The sequence below is a fragment of the Ursus americanus genome, chromosome 23 (assembly GCF_024610735.1).
Source record: "Ursus americanus isolate L20-20 chromosome 23, mUrsAme1.1.p, whole genome shotgun sequence".
In the NCBI taxonomy this organism is placed as follows: domain Eukaryota; kingdom Metazoa; phylum Chordata; class Mammalia; order Carnivora; family Ursidae; genus Ursus; species Ursus americanus.
Genome location: NC_142149.1, coordinates 42,319,004 through 42,341,239, shown reverse-complemented (window position 1 = coordinate 42,341,239; position 22,236 = coordinate 42,319,004). Strand labels below are relative to the sequence as shown.

General features: G+C 34.9%; 1 protein-coding gene across 2 annotated transcripts in view; it reads right to left on the bottom strand.

Moving 5' to 3' along the window:
• Nucleotides 1–22,236, bottom strand: part of GOSR1 (golgi SNAP receptor complex member 1) — a 49,436-nt gene that overhangs the window by 15,040 nt on the left and 12,160 nt on the right. For both annotated transcript variants that reach the window (XM_045773218.2, XM_045773219.2), the window contains exon 6: nucleotides 20,636–20,710. In XM_045773218.2, the coding sequence (XP_045629174.1) occupies nucleotides 20,636–20,710 (75 nt within the window). The remainder of the gene's footprint in view (nucleotides 1–20,635; nucleotides 20,711–22,236) is intronic.

The following is a 22,236-nucleotide window of genomic DNA, read 5'->3' as shown; positions in this document are numbered from 1 at the left end:
CTAAAAAAAATTTTTTCCCTCAAACTAAAAAATCTCTGTACAGCAAGGGAAACAATCAACAAAATGAAAAGGCAACTTACTAAATGGGAGAAAAATATCAGCGAATCATACATCTGATAAGAGGCTAATATCCAAAATATGTAAGGAACTCCTACAACGCAGTAGCAAAACAAAAGAAAAAACCCCAATCTGAATAAAAAATGGCATAAAACCCGAACAGATATTTTTCCGTAACATACCAATGGCCAAGAGATAGATGAAAAGATGCTCTACATCATAATAATCAGGGAAATGCGAGTCAAAATCACAGTAAGATATCACCTCATACCTGTTAGAATGGCCATTATCAAGAAGACTAGAAATAACAAGTGTTGGAAGGATGTGGAAAAAAGGGAAACCTTGTGCACTGCTGGTGGGAATATAAACCGGTGCAGCCATTATGGAAAACAGTATAGAATTTCCTCAAAAACTAAAAATAGAACTAACACATGATCCAGCAATTCCACTTCTGGGAACTGAAATAAAAAGCAAAAAATAGAAAGCAAAATACTAACTCAAAAAAATATATGCACCCCCATGGTCACCACAGCATAATTTACAAAAGCCAAGATATGGAAACAACCTAAGTTCACATAACAGGAGGACGGATAAAGAAATTGTGATATATACAATGAAATATTATTCAGTGGTAAGAAAGAATGACATATTGCCCTTTGCAACAACATGGATGGACCATGACAGCATTATGCTAAGTGAAATAAGTCAAGACAGAGAGAGATAAATACCACATGATCTCTCTTATATGTGGAATGTAATATATACATATATATATTTATTTTTCCCTCCCTTGCTCTCTGCCCCTCCCCCCCATTTGTGTGGTCTCTCCCTCTGTCTTTCTCGATCACTCTCTCTCAAATAAATAAAATCTGGGGACACCTGGGTGGCTCAGTTGTTAAGCATCTGCCTTCGGCTCAGATCATGATCTCAGGGTTCTGGGATTGAGCCCCACGTTAGGCTCCCTGCTTGGAGGGGAACCTGCTTCTCCCTCTCCCACTCCCCCTGCTTGTGTTCCCTCTCTTGCTATCTCTCCGTCAAATAAATAAATAAATAAATAATCTAAAAAAAATTAAATCTTTAAAAAAAGACAAAAATTGAATGATGACTGCGAACAAGGAAAGAAGTTACCAAATCTGAGAAAGAATAAAGAAATTATAAGAGCATTCGTATGTTCATTCTTTGGAGTGAAGGGTCAAAGAACTGCTGAGTCTAGAATATAGATAGTCTGTCCTCTATAGCTGTTTAAGTTGCTTCCTAGAACGATAAAATTTAGAATGGAGTGATCCTCCGGTGACATGCAGGTTGCTAGATGAGAGGAAAGGGGAAGGATAAAGAGATGGAAGGAGCCTTAAGAGTACAGATTTTTATTTTATTTTTTAAAAAAGATTTTATTTATTTATTTGACAGAGAGAGAGCCAGTGAGAGAGGGAACACAAGCAGGGGCAGTGGGAGAGGAGGAAGCAGGCTCCCAGCAGAGGAGCCTGATGTGGGGCTCGATCCCAGAACGCTGGGATCATGCCCTGAGCCGAAGGCAGACGCTTAACGACTGAGCCACCCAGGCGCCCCAAGAGTACAGATTTTTATTAAAGTAGAGATAAGTCATTATCTAGTAGTAGTAGGGGAAACTAAAACTGATTGTGGAGAAAGAGGAAAGAGAGCTATCATTTATTGAGATAGTAAGAGCCAAATTTCTGAAGTCAGACTGCTTGAATTTGAATCCCACTTCTGCTATTAACTGCATGACTGATGATCAAGTTACTTCTCTCAGTCTCAGTTTATCTGTAAATGATGACAATGGTGTCCAGTCTTGGGTATGTGTGTGTATATGAATACTTACATATATAATATTTTTATATAAGATGTATTACTCAGCCATAAAAAAAGAATGAAATCTTGTCATTTGCAATGACATGAATGGAGCTAGATGGAGAATATTATGCTTAAGTGAATGAAATAAGTCAGTCAGAAAAAGACAAACATTATATGATTTCATTAATATGTGTAATTTAAAAAACAAAACAAATGAGCGAAGGGGAAAAAAAGAGGGAGAGAGGGGCAAACTGAGAAACGGACTCTTAACTATAGAGAACTGATGGTTACCAGAAGGGAGGTGGGTGGGGGGAACGGTTAAATAGGTGATGGGGATTAAGGAGTGCACTTGTTGGGGCGCCTGGGTGGCTCAGTCAGTTAAGCGTCTGCCTTTGGCTCAGGTCATGATCCCAGGGACCCCTGCTCAGCAGGAAGCCTGCTTCTTCCTCTCCCACTCCCCCTGCTTGTGTTCCCTCTCTCGCTGTGTGTCTCTGTCAAATAAATAAATAAATAAAATCTTAAAAAAAAAAAAAAAAAGGAGTGCACTTGTGATGAGCACCAGGTGTTGTATGGGAAGTGTTCAATCACTATATTGTGCACCTGAAACTAACACTGCACAGAGGTTAACTAACTGGAATTTAAATAAAAACTTTAAAAAAATTATTCAAAAATCAATCAATGTATCCCACCATATATGAACGGGCTAACAAGCAGTTGACAAAACATAACAGCCATTCTAGAGAAAAATTCTCAGAAAAGTAAAAACAGAGGGATACGCCTCAACAGCTAGCATTATACTTAACAGGGAAAGACTGAACACTTCTCTGTAAGATCTGGTACAGGGCAAGGAACCCCATTCTCACCACTCTTATTCAACATAGTGCTGGAAGTTCTGGCCATGCAAGAAAGCAAGAAATGGAAATAAAAGGCATACAGATTGGAAAGGAAGAAATAAAACTATCTTTATTTGCAGATGACAAGATTGTCTACACAGAAAATCCCAAATAATAAAAATTCCTAGAATAAGTGAGTTCAGCAAGGTCACATTACACAATATAAACATGCAAAAATCAATTGTATTTCTGTGAACTAGCAAAAAGCATGTGGACACCAAACTCAGAAAGCCAATGCCATCTATAACTGTTCAAAGAAGAAAAACATAGGTGTGAATCTAATAAAACCTGTACATAGAACTCGCATAGGACAACTACACAACACTGATGAAGAAATCAAAGAAGACCTAAATAAATGGAGACACACACCACATTCATAGATCGGAAAACTCAACACAGTAAAGATGTCAATTCTCCCCAAGCTGATTTACAAATTTAATGCAATTCCTAGATACAGACAAGATTATTGTAAAATTTATAAGACAGTCAAAAGAATCAGAATAGCTAAAGCAATTCCTAAAAAAGAATAAATGAGAAGAATCAGTTCACCCAATTTCAATACTTAACACAGCTAAAGTAATCAAGACTGTGTGGGGAAAAAAAAAGACTGTGATACTGGCAGAGGGACAGACACAGAGATCAATGGAACAGAAAAGTGTCCAGAAATAGTCCCACACAGATAAGTCCAATTGACTTTTTTTCTCAGGTGGATATCTGAGTTGATTTTTTTAAAACCGAAGTGAAATCATGTGTGTACAATTTGGTGACATTTAGAGCACACTCACACTGTTGCATAACCACCACCCCTATCCAGTTCTAAAACATTTGTATTGCCCTAACAGACAACCGTACCCAGTAAACAATTCCAACTGACTCTTGACAGAAATGCAAAAGCAATTCAATGTTGGAAAGAGAGTGTTTTCAACAAATTGTGTTGGGGCAATTAGACATCCATAGGCAAAAACACGAACCTTGACCTAAGTCTCACATCGTACACAAACATTAACTCAAAATGAACCATGGATTTAAATGTAAAATATAAAATTACAAAACTTGAAGGGAACAAAAAAAAAGAGAAAGTCTTTGGATTTCGACACAAAAGCTTTTGTCTGGGAAAGACCCTATTAAGATGAAAAGACAAATTACAGGCTGAGAAAAAAATATTTGCAAACCACATATTTGATGCAGAAGAATTCTCAAAACTCCACAGTAAAAAAAAAAAAAAAAAAAAAAAAAAAAAACACATTAGAAAATGGGTAAAAGACATGAAGAGACATTTCGCCAGAAGACAGACTGCAAATAAGCACATGGAAGGATGTTCAAGACCGTTAGCCATTAGGGAGATAGAAACTGAAGTCACAATGAGCGATCTCTACACAGCTGCCACAATGGCTAAAATAAAAATAAGTGACAACATCAAATGCAGGTGAGGATATGAAGAAACTAGATCATTCACACATTATTAGCAGGAATGTAAAATTTTAAAGTTTTTATTTAAATGTACTCTGGAAAATAGTTTTAAAACTAGTTATTTTTTTAATTTAGATTCTTGTTCTTTTTAAAAGTTTTATTTCAAACATACAGTGTATTATTAGTTTCAAAAGTAGAGTTTAGTGATTCCTCAGTTGTATGTAACACCCAGTGCTCATTATATCTAGTGCCCTCCTTAATGCCCATCACCAGGGACCCCCATCCCCCCACCCACCTCCCCTCCAGCAACCCTGTTTGTTCCCTATCGTTAAGAGTCTCTTATGGTTTGTTTCCCTTTCTGACTTATTTTATTTTTCTCTACCTTCCCCTATGATCTTCTGTTTTGTTTCTTAAATTCCACATGTGAGTGAGATCATATGATAATAACACAAACCCAATTCCAACTTAGACTGAATATAAAGGTACATACCTTAAGTAGTGTACAATGGTGAATCAGTGTTAAAAAAAACCAAACTGAGGGCTTCAGAGGAGAGAGGGGTGGAGGACTGGGATAGGCCGGTGATGGGTATTAAGGAGGGCACGTATTACATGGAGCACTGGGCATTATATGCAAATAATGAATCATGGAACACTACATCAAAAACTAAGGATATACTGTATGGAGACTATTATAACATAATAAAAAATTATTATTTAAAAAAAACAAACCCAACAGAAACTGTGTGGAAAATATATTTTCATCTAACTAAACTCAAGTGAATCTGCCTAGACAGCAATGAAAAAACAGAGAGCTAAGCATTTCATACGAATCATCAGAAAATCAGCCAGATATATTTCATTACTACGATTATCTGATTTCTGTAAGATCTGAAAATATAATAGCATTTCTTTCGTATCTGTTCTCAACCATAGATGTCAGAGCTAAAGTTCACTGCACCAGCTAATAAGTCAGCCTAACTACTAGACTTTGGTTGGAAAACAAAGTCATTATGTTTTACATTCAAAGATAATGTCCTTGAAGAAGTGAGGCTGAAATGGCCAGTAAGGAACAACTATCTGTGTCATTTCATAGCAAGAAAATCCTTTGATGTTGTTTGTAGCACACAGATACAATTCTTGTTTTATGTAATGAGTATGTTCCTTAAAAGGTATCCTTTTTGAAAGTAACATTTTGGCCAATTTAAGTCATATTTTAAATGTAATAAGACCATTCTATTTACATAAATCAAATTAAAAATCTTGTAAGGCAAATACTCATGCCTTCATGCTCCATTTTTTTGTATACAACTAGATTTTCAATAATAGGTTTTCTTAAAAGGATAGTTTCATTGAGATAGGTCATTTTATATATTTGAAATTCACAACTTATCTTCATATTATGGTAATTATATAGCATCATCTGAAATGCAAAGAACACATTTTGCTGGATTCCCCTGAAAAGGAAACCAACCTAATAGGCTTTGCTTATATAGAAAACTAAAATTATAATCCTCAATATTCTGTCCTATGGAGGAAGGAGGTCCTCCCTCCCTGTGGTATCCTTAATTTACACAGTGGCATAGACAGAGGAAGGCCGGTGATTTTTAAATTTCTTCTCAGATTGCCTTAAGTCTCCAAGTCCTTACTCGTTTAGCTAAGCCCTCCACTGCATAAACACCATTCATTAAAACCATCCTGGATAGTGTGGATACCAATTCAACAACAGAGTGGCTCCATAAAGATGGCATAATCTAGTAAAAGTCGAATTTAAAATTGCTTTCCTTTGGGGCATAACATACACCATCAAGTGGAATTATCCTTAAACTAGTACTTCATCACAGCTCAGAGGCATTCCATAAAGTCATTTGGAGTCTGTAATTAAGCAACAAGTTTTTGTTTCTCTCAAGACCAATTTAAACTAGCTGAAAACAATGAGCCAAATTTCATCATCAATTATTGTATGAAGAAATCACTAAAGCCACATTAAAATAATTCTCTTTTTAGTAATAATTCATTTCCCCCAACACACATACTGCAAACGGCACAAATTTCAGGAATAAAAATGGGATTTCAAGCACATAATTTAAGGCAATTTAAATCAACAAAATATAAGAATTTGGCAAAATCACTTAGATACCACCTAATTAGAATCCTCTTTTATTCCAGTAAATAAGTAAATAATAAACAAATAAGCAAATAAGAAAATAAGCAGGTACATAACAAATAATTTTAAAATTGATCCCTTTGTAAACTGCAATTGGTGAGGCTGTCACCAACCGATCATACTGTTTACATCAAACACTGCGGTGATGCAGTCTTTTATTTAAACAGATCCTTAAGATCTATGTCTTATTTATTTCTGTATATATTTCTCTTTTTTTGAAAAGATGTTATTTATTTTAGAGAGAGACAGAGTGAGAGAGAGACAGACAGCACGAGCAGGGGGAGGAGCAGAGGGAGAGGGAGGGAGAAAGAATCTCAAGCAGACTCTGTGCTTAGCGAGGAGCCCAACTTGGGGCCCAATATCACGACCCTGACATCACGGCCAGAGCCTAAACCAAGAGTCGGACATTCAACTGAGTGAGTCACTCAGGTGCCCCTGTATATATATCTCTTAAAACATGTTAAGTGAATACCATTACGCTGCAATAGGCTACAAAAAACTGTTTTAGTGCTAACAGATATTTATTTTACAGATAACATCTGGGAAATACAGAAAAACAAAGATGAAAGTATAAATTATTTGTAATCTCTATTCCATTAATATGGTGGCTTATCTCCTTCCAGTCTGGGTGACTAAGAATATCTTTAACTTGCTTTTTTTTAATGGTTTATTTGGCATAGAAATTTTGTTTTACAATTACATGAAGTTACCTAAGGACAAAAAGTAAAGCATCTAACAGACTCAGAATACTAATTTAGGGAGAAAAAAAAAGAAAAGTAAATTAATTAAATTATTAACAGTGAGTTCTTGGAAAGTTACTTTTTCCATTTTTTAAAAATAAGTAGACTTATTTTTTAGAAGCATTTTAGGTTTACAGAAATATTCAGCAGAAAATACAGAGTTCCCATATACCATTCTTCTCCACCTATTATTAACATCTTTTAGTGTGGTACATTTATTACAATTGACGAGCCAATGTTGATAATTATTCAATAAAATCCATAATTTACATTAGGGTTCACTCTCTGTTGTGCAGTTCTACAGGTTTTAACAAATGCATAATGTCACGTATCCATCCTTACAGTGTCACACACAACAGCTTCACAGCCCTAAATCTCCCACGTGCTCCACCTACTTACTCTTCCTCCTCTTTCCACCCTGAACCTCTGGCAACAGCTGATCTTTCTACTGTCTATAGTTTTGCCTATTGCCATATAGTTGGAATTATACACTATGTAGCCTTTTCAGACTGACTTCTTTTGAGTATTTAAGGCTCCTCCATGTCTTTGGGGGCTTGCTAGCTTACTTCCTGTATCACTGAATAATATCCCATTGATGGACATATGGTCGTTTATCTGTTCATTTACAAGGACATCTTGGTTGCTTCCAAGTTCTGGTAATTATGAGCAAAGGTGCTATAAATATTTGTGCGCAGGTTTTTGTTTGGACGTAAGTTTTCAATTCATTTAGATAAATACCTAGAAGCGTGATTGCTGGATCAGATGGTAAGACTATATTCAGTGTTTGAAGGCAGCTGCGAAACTGGCTACACCATTTTGTATTCCCACCAGCAATGAGTGTGAATTCCTACTGCTCCACATCCTTGCCAACATTTGGTGCTATGGTTTGGATTTTGGCCATTCTAATAGGTATATAGTGGTATCTAGTTGTTTTAATTTGCAATTCCTTAATGACATGATGCTGAACATTTTTTCATATGTCTATTTTGCCATCTGCTTATTTTCTCAGATGAACTGTTGATCTTTTGCTTACTTTTTAACTGTTGAGTTTTAAAAGTCCTTTGTATATTTTGGGTAACAGTCCTTCATCAGATATGTTCTGCAAATATTTTCTTTCAGTCTGTGGCTTGTCTTTTCATTCTTGACAGTATCTTTGGCAGGGCAAGGCAGAGGTGTTTAATTTTAATGAAATCCATCTTATCGTTTTTTCTTTCATAGATGGTGTTTATGGTGTTGCATCTAAAAACTCATTGCCAAACCCAACATCACCTAGATTTTCTCCAAAATTATGAAGCTTCTACAAGTTCTATAGTTCTGTATTTTATGTTTAGGATCTGTTGAGTTATTTTGGGGAAATGAAAGGTGCCTATTATATATATATATACATAAAGATATATATATATTTTGCATATGGATATCCAGTTTTCTAGCACCTTTTGTTGAAAAACTCTTTTCTCCATTGAATTGCTTTTGTTCCTCTGTCAAAGATCAGTTGACTGTATTTGTGTAGGTCAATTTTTGAACTTTCTATTCTGTTCCATTGGTGGATTTATTCTTTCACCAATACCACGCTGTCTTGATTACATACAACATACAATACATATACAACAGGAAATCAAGTATAAATGGATAAGTTTTTGTTTCTCTTTTTCCCTCCTCGAGGTATTTTAACCAAACATTTTGGTGCAAAAAATATTTTTTTAATGTCACCAAATTTGTTCAACTATGGCAGAAACAGAAAGCTTAAGAAAGAATGTGGGGATGGCAGTTTCCATTGTCTGTTCTTTAGATAAATGGTTTAAGAAGACTGAAAATCCCCAAACACTACCTGAGTCACAAAGAATCTATGAGGTATTAAAGGAGTGTTTTCCAAAAAAAGAAGCATTTTCTGATGTTTCTAAAACCTCTAAAAAAAACCCCTCATGTATCAATATATGCTAATCTGCTTACATAAATAAAAATGGAACTACACTTTTCATTTTATGTATGTTTCTCTCCCACTTACTTATAACTCAGAAAACAGTTCTTTCATAGATATAATCACAAAAATTCAATAATACTAGTAATCACGACATTCATGAAACTATAAAGAAGAAAATGGCTAGTTGCTGTCTCTTACACCCTAGGCCTTGGGTTCTAGTCAAGGCTTCAAGTGCTTGGCTCTATGAACTCACTACACAAAGTTTTCATAAGGCTCAAAAGGGATAATGTAAACGAAAGTATCTTGTAAACTGTGTAAGCCTACACATACCTGGTTTAATATAGATCAAGGCACTTTCAGGTCTTAGTCTTTCTCTTGCCCTGGAATCCCTTTACCTGATTCTCAACATAAACTGCTTATAGTTTAAAGTCCAGCTCAAAAGTCACATCCTTTTCCCCATCATCTATACATCCAGACAGAACTAATTCTTCTTTATACTGTAATATTATGCTTTCCTTGTTCTTTGTTCCATATCAATTCATTCAAGAATAAACAAGCATTTAAGATATATCAGACATCATACTATGCAGTGGAGGAAAAATATCTTAAATTTGTAAGGCTTACAAAGTTTTCTTCATATAAGTTACCTTATTTAATACTTAAAAATATAATATTTCAACAAGATATCATAATTATGTTTATTATTTCTCCAACCAGAATGAATTCCCAAGGAGCAGAGGCTGAGTCTAATTCATCTTTGACTCCCTAGAGTCTAGTATAGTACCTAGCACACGGGAGACACTCATTAAATGACTGATAAATGAAAGAGTAAATGAGTAACAGATACTTGTTAGATGCACAAAGTATCAATCAGAGTTAACAGAGTTAATTTATAAATTTCCATGGGGAGGGGGGCAGAAAGAGTTATACTTTATATGTGCAAACATATATCTGGAGAGAGAAAATTCCTCACTATAGCAGAGCATCTCCAACTCAAGTTTTATTGTATAACAAAGCCATGTACCAACTGAAGATAGACTTGATTTCAATATACTTCAGGTGAAGAAAAATGAGTTCTGCATAAAAGCTCCAAACTAGGGGGCCCCTGGGTGGCTCAGTCGGTTGAATGACTGCCTTCAGCTCAGGTCATGATCCCAGGGTCCGCGATCGAGCCCCACATCGGGCTCCCTGCTCAGGGTGGAGCCTGCTTTTCCCTCTCCCTCTACCTGCCGCTCCCCCTGCTTGTGCTGTCTCTCTAATAAATAAAATCTTAAAAAAAAAAAAAACTAGATTATTTTGCCTTGTAAAACTGTGTATTACCACATGAATATAAAAATAAGAAAAGTATTATTCAGGGTTCTATTACTTTGCTTTGTCCTCTATTTCAATATGGCAGACAACTGCACTACCTGAGACAAATGGGGCTTTGACATGTCATTTTAAAATATCCCATGAATGAAATGATAGATAACACAGTGAAATAATCAAATGCTACCAGTCCTCATATGTTAAAAATTTAACTCTCTATTATATGAAAGACTCCTAATATAGATAAGGGATATATCTCCGGATCTTTACTATTCTCACATTTATGGCTACCACTAATACATGGGGCTTCTTCCATAAGCTTCCCATTTTTCTACTTAGGAGCACCACTTTTTGCTGGATCACTTCACTAGCATTACCTTTATAACAGAGTGATGTTTCACAAAGAAACGAAAGTATACGTACATATACGTATAAATCATTTCAGGCAGTTACCAGGTAAATAACAACAAGCAGCAAGTATGAACACAGAAGTGAAGATGAAGTGTAAATGCAGGTTATACATACTTGTTAGCCAAGTGACTGCCACGACACCAGCTCATTAGCTCGTAACATTCAAGTTTGTATCTCAACAAAACTACACATCACGAACCTTTATTCTTTTCCATCATGAACCTTTAGGTTTCATAAACAGTTGAGAAAGCGAATGTCAAATCCTGAACACCAGGAGTCCGTCCCGTTCACAGATATTATAATCTGACCGTCATTTAACTAGAGTCATATGCTATTTATTAAACAACAAAGGTTTATATGATTATACCAAAAGCTTTTGGGATAAAGCTGCTCCTTGTAAAAGTCACTAAATTATGGTGATCATATGTCTCATACTTTTCAAATATGGTCATGGTCCATTAATACAATTAGAATTTAATTGCACAAAGACTATCCTAGCGTCAAAAGTATTTCAAATTATATTTTAGACATGTAAATTGACAGTGCATATAAAAGGTTTTCTTCTTTAGTATCTGCTTTTCTTACTCGTAAAATCCTCATTATGTTCTGCTTTATAGAGACATGGCTCACAGTTTACAAAGCTTTTCTATATGCGCTGTCTTAGCCACTCTGTGACGTAGCTACCGTGAGAACTGGTTTAGACAGGAGCGCAGTACTGCAGAAGCAACACAGTCAGGGGACCTGGGTTTCCACCTCAGCTCTTACTACCTGTGGGACCTCAGACAAATCTGGCTAAAATCATGAAACAAACAGTGAAACCATTTTCATTGTTTTTAAAACGCCTATGTAAAATATTTCCACTATGACAACTTTGGATTACCTAACCTAAATGACAAGGCTGATGAATTAAAAAAATTCAAAATATCAATGGTTTTAAACATAGGCTAAGAAAGAACGGTCATAAGAAAAATTGTTAGCAGAGCAAAGGTAAGCCTATGACAATATAATAATTCTTTACTTGCTCCTGGACATATTTACACCTAAGTGTACAATTACAATATAGATATGTGTGCCATCTCAGAGAGTAACAATTTTATCTGCTGAAGTCAATGGAACGAAAACAAAACACATTCTCAATACTGTAACTGATCCTGTTTAAGTGTAACCTGCTTTATACAACAGCCCTGTATTTGAAAAGTTACGTGAAATAAATTCTTTAGTTTAAAATGCTTTTAATTTTGTAAAATGCCTTAACTCTTAAACCATTCTTCCTGAAAATCATGTAACATAACGGGACAGCTACAATCCCATTACAAAAATCCAAAAACCAAACAACAAAAAAACAAAAACAGACACAGGAGGCCAGGTCACCTGCTTTTCAGAGAAATGTAAAGCAGCTGATCTCTCAAACCTCAAGAGCATTATGCATGCTGAATCCCTAATACAAGAAAAGTAACATTTTAAAGAAGCAAGTCACAGGGAAGGCAGTATGATGTGGGACAAATATGGAAACAGCTTAGGAAATGTGGGTTTAGTATATTATTGAATAGTTATGAAACTGTGGCCTCTGTCCTTTCCGAATCTTGTTTCCTATCCATAAATAAGAGAGATGCTTGCAAAAGACTGTTAGTAGATACCATAGAAGAATGTGATTTTTAATAATTCATCACATTAAAAATATCCCCTTTAGTTCTCAAAATCAGATTTCATATGTACATATAGCATCTGGACCAATATCGTCTACATAGTATTTATTTAGTAATACTTCAGGAATAAGTAAATGAGTGAAACAGGTGTCCTACACATACATGTACAGGAAACCAAAATTAATACCTTCTGTTTACATACACTCATTTATACAAGAAATAAATGCTAAGTGTCTATGATATAACAGAAACTAGGGACACAACACTGCCAAGAACTAGACTTAGACTAACCAGGTCCCCAAGCCTTATGAAACTTACATTCAAGGAGAGTCACATAATAATAAAAAATAAAAAACCACAACAAATTATTACAGATTCTCATAATGCTATGAAAGAAGCCAAAAAAATGTTTTACATAATAAAAAAGGAAGGTCTATTTTATTTTACTTATTATTTTTTTTGAGACAGAGCGAGCACAAGCAAAGGGAGCAGCAGGCAGAGGGAGAAGGAGAAGGCTCCCCACTGAGCAGGGAGCCTGATGTGGGCTCCATCCCAGGACCCTGGGATCATGACCTGAGCTGAAGGCAGCCGCTTAACTGACTGAGCCACCCAGGCGTCCCAGGAAGGTCTATTTTAGATAAGATAGTTAGAAAAAGTCCTTTTTGAAAAGGTCACAAGTGATGTGACTATAAAGATGTCAATGAATAAGCCATATGAAAACCAAAGAAAAAGAGTATTTTAGGCAGACAGAATGAAATGTAAGTACAAAGAGGCTGAGAAGGGAACAGGCTTAGTATCTCTGAGGAAGAAAATGAATAGAGGCCAGTATAGCTGGAACCTAGTAAGTAAAGGGAAAGAGTGACATAGATGAAGGGATGGAGATGAAGTTGAAGATTTAGGCAGCAGGTTGATCATGTAGGGCCCCGTAGGCCCATAAAAAGTTCATAATTCATTAGTTGGCGGGGAGGACAAAATGGAATACTAAAGTAAGAGTCCACCTCGATAAATATTACTAGGGGAAAAGAGTTTGTTTAACCATACTATTTCTATGTTTATGGCTTGGAATACAGAAGAGAGTATAGTAAACCCAGCTGAAGTGACCAAGTTGGCTGATAACTTCTCTGGAGCCCTGTTGATGCCATATTCTCTTCTGATAACAGACTTTCTAAGCCACAGGGATGTTGTACCCAGCTGGGCCATACCCCCGCCCAGGGATAAATCCAGAGCCACAGTCTTGTATCTCCAAAAGAAACTGCATTTGTAATTTAAAAATCTTGCCACAAAGAAATCCCCAGGCTGAGACAGATTCACTAGTAAATTTCATCAAACATTTAAGGAAGGAATAACACCAAGCCTGTACCAACTCTTTCAGCAAACAGTAAAGGGGACATTTCCCAACGCATTTAATGGGGCCAAAGACCTCTCAAGAAAAGAAAACTAAAGATATTCTTCACAAGCATAATACAAAAATCCTTAACAAAATAAATCTAGCAATATATCAAAAGTATAATAAATATGTCATGACAAAGTGTGGTTTATTCTAGGAATCAAGACTGCTTTAATGTTTGAAAATAATCAACGTCATTCACCATATTACAGCAATAAAGGAAAAAAAAAACATTGATCACCTCAACAGTTGCAAAACAAGATAGGAAAAAGTTCAACCCTATCCATGACAAAAACTTTATGCATGAGAGAGCCTGAAAGCAGTGACACTTCAGTGGCAATTAGCACAACTACCACAAAGTTCTTAGTTTCTGAACCATTCTCCAAAAATAGGAACTAATGCTGCTTGGAGAAGAGGTTAATTTCAGGGCTGAGGCAGGGAAAATACAAGAGCCACGAAAACTGTGTGGTAACAAATTGTAAAGAAAGTGATCAAAAAAAGATGGGACATGTCAAACGACGAAAGCTAACCTGAAGGAGCTCCCAACGGCCAAAGTTGGAACATTGTGAACAACAAAATAATGATAGTGCTGGTGCTGGATTATAACCCAAAGTATAAAATAAATATCCCATGAGTTTACACTGATAAATAAATAATGAAATAAAATGAATGATGGAGAAGGGGCCTCAGATAATCTCAACTATTAAACGTACAAGGACTAATGGAAATAGAAAACCATCAGTAGGCAAACAACCCAGGAATAACCGAGGAAGCAAGATTCACTAAGGGATGCAATTAAAATTAGTGGAAAAAGTTTACAGAGAAATAGGGTATTTGCAGTTTCAAGGCATCTTCCCCTATGTTTATTAATCACAATGGGAAACAATTTTACAGTGCAGAAATGTGACGGGCACTACTTTAAGCAATCTAGATTAACGTTATCAATAAGACGTACCGACAGGATATACACCCTGATATGATGCTCCAAGAAGGGCCCAACAGCACCGAATGGTATTCTTGCCAAAACTGCATTAACACTTACAGTAGTAATTTTTGTAGCATGTCCCTTAACTTGGCTTTGTCTGACATTTTCTCTTAACAAACTGAGGTAAGGTAATTTTGTCACAGATCTGAGGAAACTAAGGAGACAAGACACCTAAATGCTGACACAGGAGCCTGAACTGGATCTTGGAACATAAAAAGAACATTAGTGGAGGAACAAAGTCTGTAGTTTAGTTAATATTACTGTATGATAATTTGCTGAATTTGCTAACTGTATTATGGTACTATAAGACATTAATACTAGGGAAGCTGGGTGAAGGGTATACAAAAATTCTCTGTACTATTTGTGCAATTATTTTTTTTTTAAGATTTTATTTATTTATTAGACAGAGATAGAGATCGCCAGTGAGAGAGGGAACACAAGCAGGGGGAATGGGAGAGGAAGAAGCAGGCTCCCAGCGGAGGAGCCTGACGTGGGGCTCGATCCCAGAACGCTGGCATCACGCCCTGAGCCGAAGGCAGACGCTTAACCGCCGTGCCACCCAGGCGCCCCTTGTGCAATTATTCTTAGTCTAAAATTATTTCAAAATAAAAAGCTAAAAAGCCCAACCAACAAAAAAAGCTACTCTTGGTAAAACAGGAGGAGAACAGGTTCTTCCTCAACTCGATTAAAGCATGTACAAAACCTGTTAATATCAAAGGATAAATGTTTCTCCCTAAATACAAAACGAGGCAAGAATATTTGCACTAACCACCTCTATCCAGCACTGTGTTGATGGTCTTATCCAGTGCAATGAGGAAAGGGATAAAAGGAACACAGATTAGAAAGGGAGAAATAAAACTACATTCTTGGATAACATGACTGCATACATAGAAAATCCCAAAAGATTTACCATGAAACTACTACAATAAGTAAATTTAGTAAGGTCACAGGATGAAGTTATATACAATAATCAATTATTTTCCATACTAGACAAAACAACTGGAAAATTAAAAATTTTAAATTCCATTTATAATCACATCCCCAAACAGGAAATATTTAAAGATAAATTTAACATAATTTGTGTAAGGCCTACATGGTGAAAACCATAAAATGCTACAAGAAATAAAGGGAGGCCTAAATAAATAGAAAAACAGACCATGTTCCTGAGTTGGAAGATTTGCTATTGTTAACATGGCAATTCTCCCCAAATGGTTCTATAGATTCAACGTAATCCTATTTAAAATGCCAGCAGGCTTTTTCTTTTAACAAGCTGGTTGTAAAATTTATATGACAATGAAAGGACTTGGAAGAGCCAAACAATTCCGAAAATACAGAACAAAGTTTGAAAACCTGCATTACCTCATTTCAAGACTTAAAATAAAGCTACAGTAATCACAATAGTTAAGCTATTGGTGTAATGATGGACTATATAGGTCAATGGAACAGAACAGAGTTCAGAAATAAACCACGTAACATATGGTTAATTAATTCTCAACAAAAGGTGCCAACATAATTCAGTGGGGGAAAGGAGAGTCTTTTCAACAAATAGTGCTGAACAACACGATATCCATGTGATAAATAAATGAATCGACCTTAATTCAAACTAGACACAAAAATGAAGTAAAAATGCTAAGATCGTAAAGCTTCTGTTAGAAAACAAAGGGCAAAATATTTGCAAACTTAGGTCAAGATTTCTTACACTGAAAATAAATGAACCATAAAAGAAAAACTGATCAACTGGACTTAACCGAAATGTAAACCCTCTGCTCCTCTGGAGGTCACCATAATGAAAATGAAAAGGTTAAGTCACAGCCTCAAAGAAAATATCTGCAAAACCTCTGACAAAGAACTTGTATCCGGGATACAGAAAGAACTTTTAAAACTCAATAGTTAAGAAAAACAAAGCAAAACAAAACCCAATAGTAAAAAGACAGCCCAACTGAAAAATGGGCAAAATATATGAACAGCCATTTCACTAAAGATAAAGAAATGGCTGATAAGCACTTGAAAGGATGCTTATCGTTAGTTATCAGAGAAGGGCATATTAAACCCACCATGAGTTACAATTAGACATAATATTAGAATAGCTAAAAGAGAAGGATCGACAGTATCATCAAATGCCGGCAAGGATTTAAAGCAACTGCAACTCTCAATACGGATTGTCAGGAATGCAAACATGATAAAACAACTTAAAAATATCAGACAGTTTCCTATAAAATGAAACATAAACTTACATTTGCCTTAGAACCCAACAATACAACTCCTAGGTAATTACTCAAGAGAAATGAAAACATACAGCCACGTGAAATTTTGTCTATGGATGGTCATATCAGCTTTATTGGTAATAGCCCAAAACTAAAACATTAACTTCAATATCCACCAGTGGGTGAATATATAAACAAACTGAGGTTTATCACACAATGGAAATTATTCAATGACAGAAAGGAACTGACTACTGATAACAAAAAACAAAAACAAATAGGTGAATCTTAGCAATACCATGTTAAGTGAAAGAAGTATACATCGTACGAATTCATTTATAGGAAATTCTGGAAAAGGTAAAATAATCCACAACAGCAGAAAGCAGGTAAGCAGTTGCCTGGGATTGGGGGACAGGAACTGACTACAAAAGGGCATAAAACTTCCCTGGGGTGACAGAAATGTTCTATATCTTAACTATAATGGGCAATTAAACAAGTGTGTGCGTGTGTGTGCGCGTACACACATACACATGTTTGTTAAAACTGTATCCTCTAAAAGTAAAGGATGAGAGTCAGATCGTAAAGGTTCTTTGAGGGGAAAAAAAAGAACTTTAAAATACAAAACTAATCCAGACAATTCTTTCAAAAAGGAAAATATAAAAGAGCAATGAAAAAGAATGGCTAAATAAAGGAAGAGAAATTAGTCTAACTAGCAACCAAAGAGCTCCCAGAAATGCATCTACACTACAGCCCAGTAAAAAACAAATAGCTACAAGCTTGACACCAGTTCACAGCATTTTTTTCTGACTGATGTACTGAAGAGACTCAGAAAGACGGTTCAAAAATGAAAGCTACTTTATCCACAGGAAGAGAAATTACTCTCTTTCCTAAGATAAATTGTTACAAGCTAACAACATTTACTTTTAAGACAAAAAGTATTAACGGGAACTGGTAAAAACAATTACGAAGTTGGGTTTTTTTTTTTTAAGTTTGGCATTCATTTATAAAAATTGTTTCAAGGCAAAAATATGTACTTTTGAAACAAGCTGTAGAAATTTACATTACCATAAAAAATGTTATGAAGAATCAAATAAAAAAAAAATATATGCTTCTAGCCTTTATAAAAAGTCCAAAATATTGTACAAAATCAAACTAGTTACCTGAGTTATTGGGTATTAAAAACCTTTATCCATAAAAGATCAAAATAAAAAATACGATAGCAGCAAATCTGGCCTATTAATTACAAATGAACTATATAATCTATAATCACTACAGGTTTCTATAATCACTTTTAGGTTAATTTAACTACTACTACTTTATGCTTCTTTTGCTTGGCTGTTTAATCTATGTTTTCTCCAATGAAAATGTATTCCTTATATTTTAAAAAAAATCTATTACTGGAGAATTTTTGCCTATCTTGGCATAAACTTAAAAAAAATCAAAATATCAGTGTTACTGAGGGCACTGGGGAATGTTTACCTATATGCTACTAATGGGACTCTAGCAAACTTTTAGAGGGAAATTTGACAGTAATATAGCAAAAGCTTTACAAGTGAATATATTCCAATTCCAGGAATTTATCATAAGGAAATAATTATGGATACTTGTAAAGACTTCAATATGTATAATAATAAAAACTGAATATAATCCAAAAGGCCAACATTAGGGAAATGGTTACATCATGGTTTATCTGTATTATGAAACAGATGTAAAAACACATTATCAAATAACATGTAAAAGGCTCCCAATTTACTGATGAGTAAAAAATGGTTACAGAATCTGTACTAACGAGTGATTTGAATTGTCTCTTTTGTGTTATCCAAACTTTCTAAATTAAGTACTTTATTATAATGAGTACTTATAGCTTTTGTATGGAAAAAGTTCTGAAAAGATCTTGCCAATTCTTCCTTAAAGTGCTTAGCCAATGACAGAGATGACATTGAAAAAACAGAAAAAGTTTTCCATTTTATTTGTACACATAACATCTATGACTTTATGTTATCACCTAACAAATATTCATCACACAAAAGATCGATTTTTCCAAAATGTATTTGAAAGCTATGTTCTAATACTGTAAGCAATGACTGAGCCCTTATTTTCAGTCTCAACAACTTTCCTAATCTATCAGAAGCTCATATTCCATTCAACTCATCCTGCCTCAGTTTCTCTCTGGATAGAATGAGCACTAATAAACTTTTTCACAATACTGAAAGGAATATATATAAAGTATATCACATGTAAAACTGAGAAAAATGGAAAGCACCTTTTGATTTCCAATCTTCTCATCATTTTTATAACCTAATTTGTTATATGCCCCTGAACTGATGTATTTTTTCCTGTAAAATGGACAATATAAAACTCCTGATGGGTTTTCTTTGAATTATTAAAACAAATGTGAAACTGCAAAATTTCATATACAATTATAATAAGCAGTATGCTTTGAAATTATGAAATAAAGGATATTAATTTATATAATCACTCTGATACACTTTTCAGCAACAAATTATTCTTAAAGTAATTCAACTACTGCATTTCTAACTTAACATCTTTTTGAGGCAATAAATACAGAAACACTGATGCAATCTAATCTTTATTTTATGCTACTTGAGTATCTTATCCTTTAAATTTGCTCTGTAACTAAAGAATGTATTAATATAGCTCTGGATGTAATGCAAAATTCTTTTTCTATGGTGGTTTTTATCAAATATAAAAAGAACTACCAAAGCTAGGAGGAAGTATGAACTAAAAATACTCTAGGAAAGACTGCCCCCTTGTGCCAATCAGTAACATTCAACAGCTTAAGAAAGAACACTAAGAACTATATCCAATACCAGAAGAATCCAGGCTTCTATTTTTTAATTTTTTGAATTAAAAAAAAATTTTTTTTAGAACCCAGCCTTCTAAAAAGGTTTTGATTTTTCCATGTTCTGATTATAACAGCTTATATCTAAAGTAGTGATCTTTAAGCTCATAAGACATGCCTAATTTATGACATTCAGCAGCAAATACCAACATAATTTATAACATTTAATTATAATGGGTACTAGCCGCTCAAGGGCTTAGAGGCTGAATAGAGATAAGTAACTTTCTGACCCTTGAGTTCTACAGCAAAATACAGAGAAAATATTAAAGAAACCAATAGCTTGCAGGGAAAAACATACACAATAAAGGGACAGAATATGGTTAGTTGTTTTAAAACAAATATGTAGTTTATCCAAGTTTTTAGGCATTTTTCTTCTGAATTCTTAAGATAATAAGATAATTTCTTTGGATTTGAAGTATGGCCTATTACTCTTTATAAAGCTTCTTGGCATATGTAAGTGGTAACAGGCCATTCAAACAAATAAGTCATTATCAGCACCATTACTATTATTATTACTAATAGTAGTGAGCGAACATATTAGAGGGCTAGACTTACTAAAGGAAAGAAACATAAGGCAATACAAGGTATAGATATATCACAAGTAACAATTAAGTGATGTGAATGCAGATTTTGGATATTCGACTGCATAATATCCTTCCTAATTAACAGCTGGAACAGTTACAATTCCATTTCCACCAAATCGGGTCATTAGGAGAATTAAATAAGTTAGCGCTGATAAAGCACCTGCTATAAAAAACCCCACAAAATGTTTGTTATGTCAATAAAGGAATTAGGAAGTATGGGAAGCTACACGGTATGTGTGTATACAATAATACCTACTTTCGAAGGTGGTCATGTTCTTTCAAAAATAGTTCAGTTCTTCTGTTGTTTACTCCAGACCCACTTTTATATGACCTGGAATAAAATAGAGAAAATTTAAGAACATTTTTGGCAGATACTGCAAAACACAAGTGACTGACTCTAGTAATAACCAAAGTAGACATACAGAGCCTCTCCATAGTTTTGAATGACCAGTTAAAATGTTTGATCATTTTCATATTCTAAAAATGACATCCATAATAAATAAATATAATTGCCTAATTTAGGGCTAATTGTTTATTATTTTTCACCAAAATAACCCAACATTTTAAACAGAGAAACCTTATTTGCCTTTGTCTATTATTATTATTTTTGTCTATTATTATCTCTTTATTTTCTCCAAGTGGACGTAAAAGTCTAAACTGATTACTACACAGCCCATGGGGTACGAAGCTACGGCCATGGAATGTTTTCCTTCACAATGGTATATGCGGTCTATTCACCAGAGCCTAGAGGGCTAAAATGAAGCTTAAGATCTGCTGATTTCGGCACACTTAAGGATTTCTATGTTGGCCTTAAGTGCACTAAAATTTACAAGAAAATGCTTTTTATCGTTACTATCAACACCTTCATGTTTCTGCTCTTTACTCACATTAAAGTAACAAGAACAAAATACAAAGTTCAAGAAACTGCACACATACTATAGTAAGACAAGAGAGGGTCACATTGATAAAACTGAACTACTGGCTGAGAGGCCATGCTGATTTGCAAAGCACAGAAGGAAAGAAAACCCCGGGAAAAGCAGCATGCGATAACCAAGACCACACAGGACTTGCAAGACAGATGATTTTTTTAAAGATTTTTATTTTTTATTTTTAAGTAATTGCCACACCCAATGTGGGGCTCGAACTCACAACCCCAAGATCAAGAGTCGCGCACTCCTCTGCCAGAGCCAGCCAGACACCTTGAAAACAGGTGATCTAGATTTAAATCTATACTCGCATCATTTATTAGTCAGTTAACCTTAGACAAGTCTCTTAAGATCTAGTTTTATAAAATGGTACTAATAATTTCTATCTATACCAAATGATCATATGAAGCCAGAAAAGAGGTAATATATGGAAAAGCAGTGCACAATTGCAAAAAACTTTAAAATGTCAGTTATTATTACTATATCTCATCTCATTAATCGTATTCTACTCTGTATTATGTTAATTTGAACACGTCTTATTCTCCTCTAGCAACTAGATTATAAACTCCAGGAGGGCTGAGTTGGTCTTTTCATTTCTAGCTGCTACTGTGACTGATCCAGAGTCTTACTCATGGTTGGTAATCAGGAAATAGTTTAATGTATGGATGAACACGTTTCTTTAATGATTGTTTTTCAGAAAGCAAGTTATTACGGTGGGCTATATTCTAACAATTTCCACAAAATTGGGGGGAGCAAAATGCCTAAACATGAAAGGCTGTCCCCTACATTGGTTCTCAATGTATACCTAAAAATACATACATAAATAGTCTGTACAGATATTAAGCAAAAGACTTACATGTTCCTGAGAATTAAAAATATTACAAAATATCTAATTATGGCAAATATGTTGTTTTTCTACTCCTACATGTTT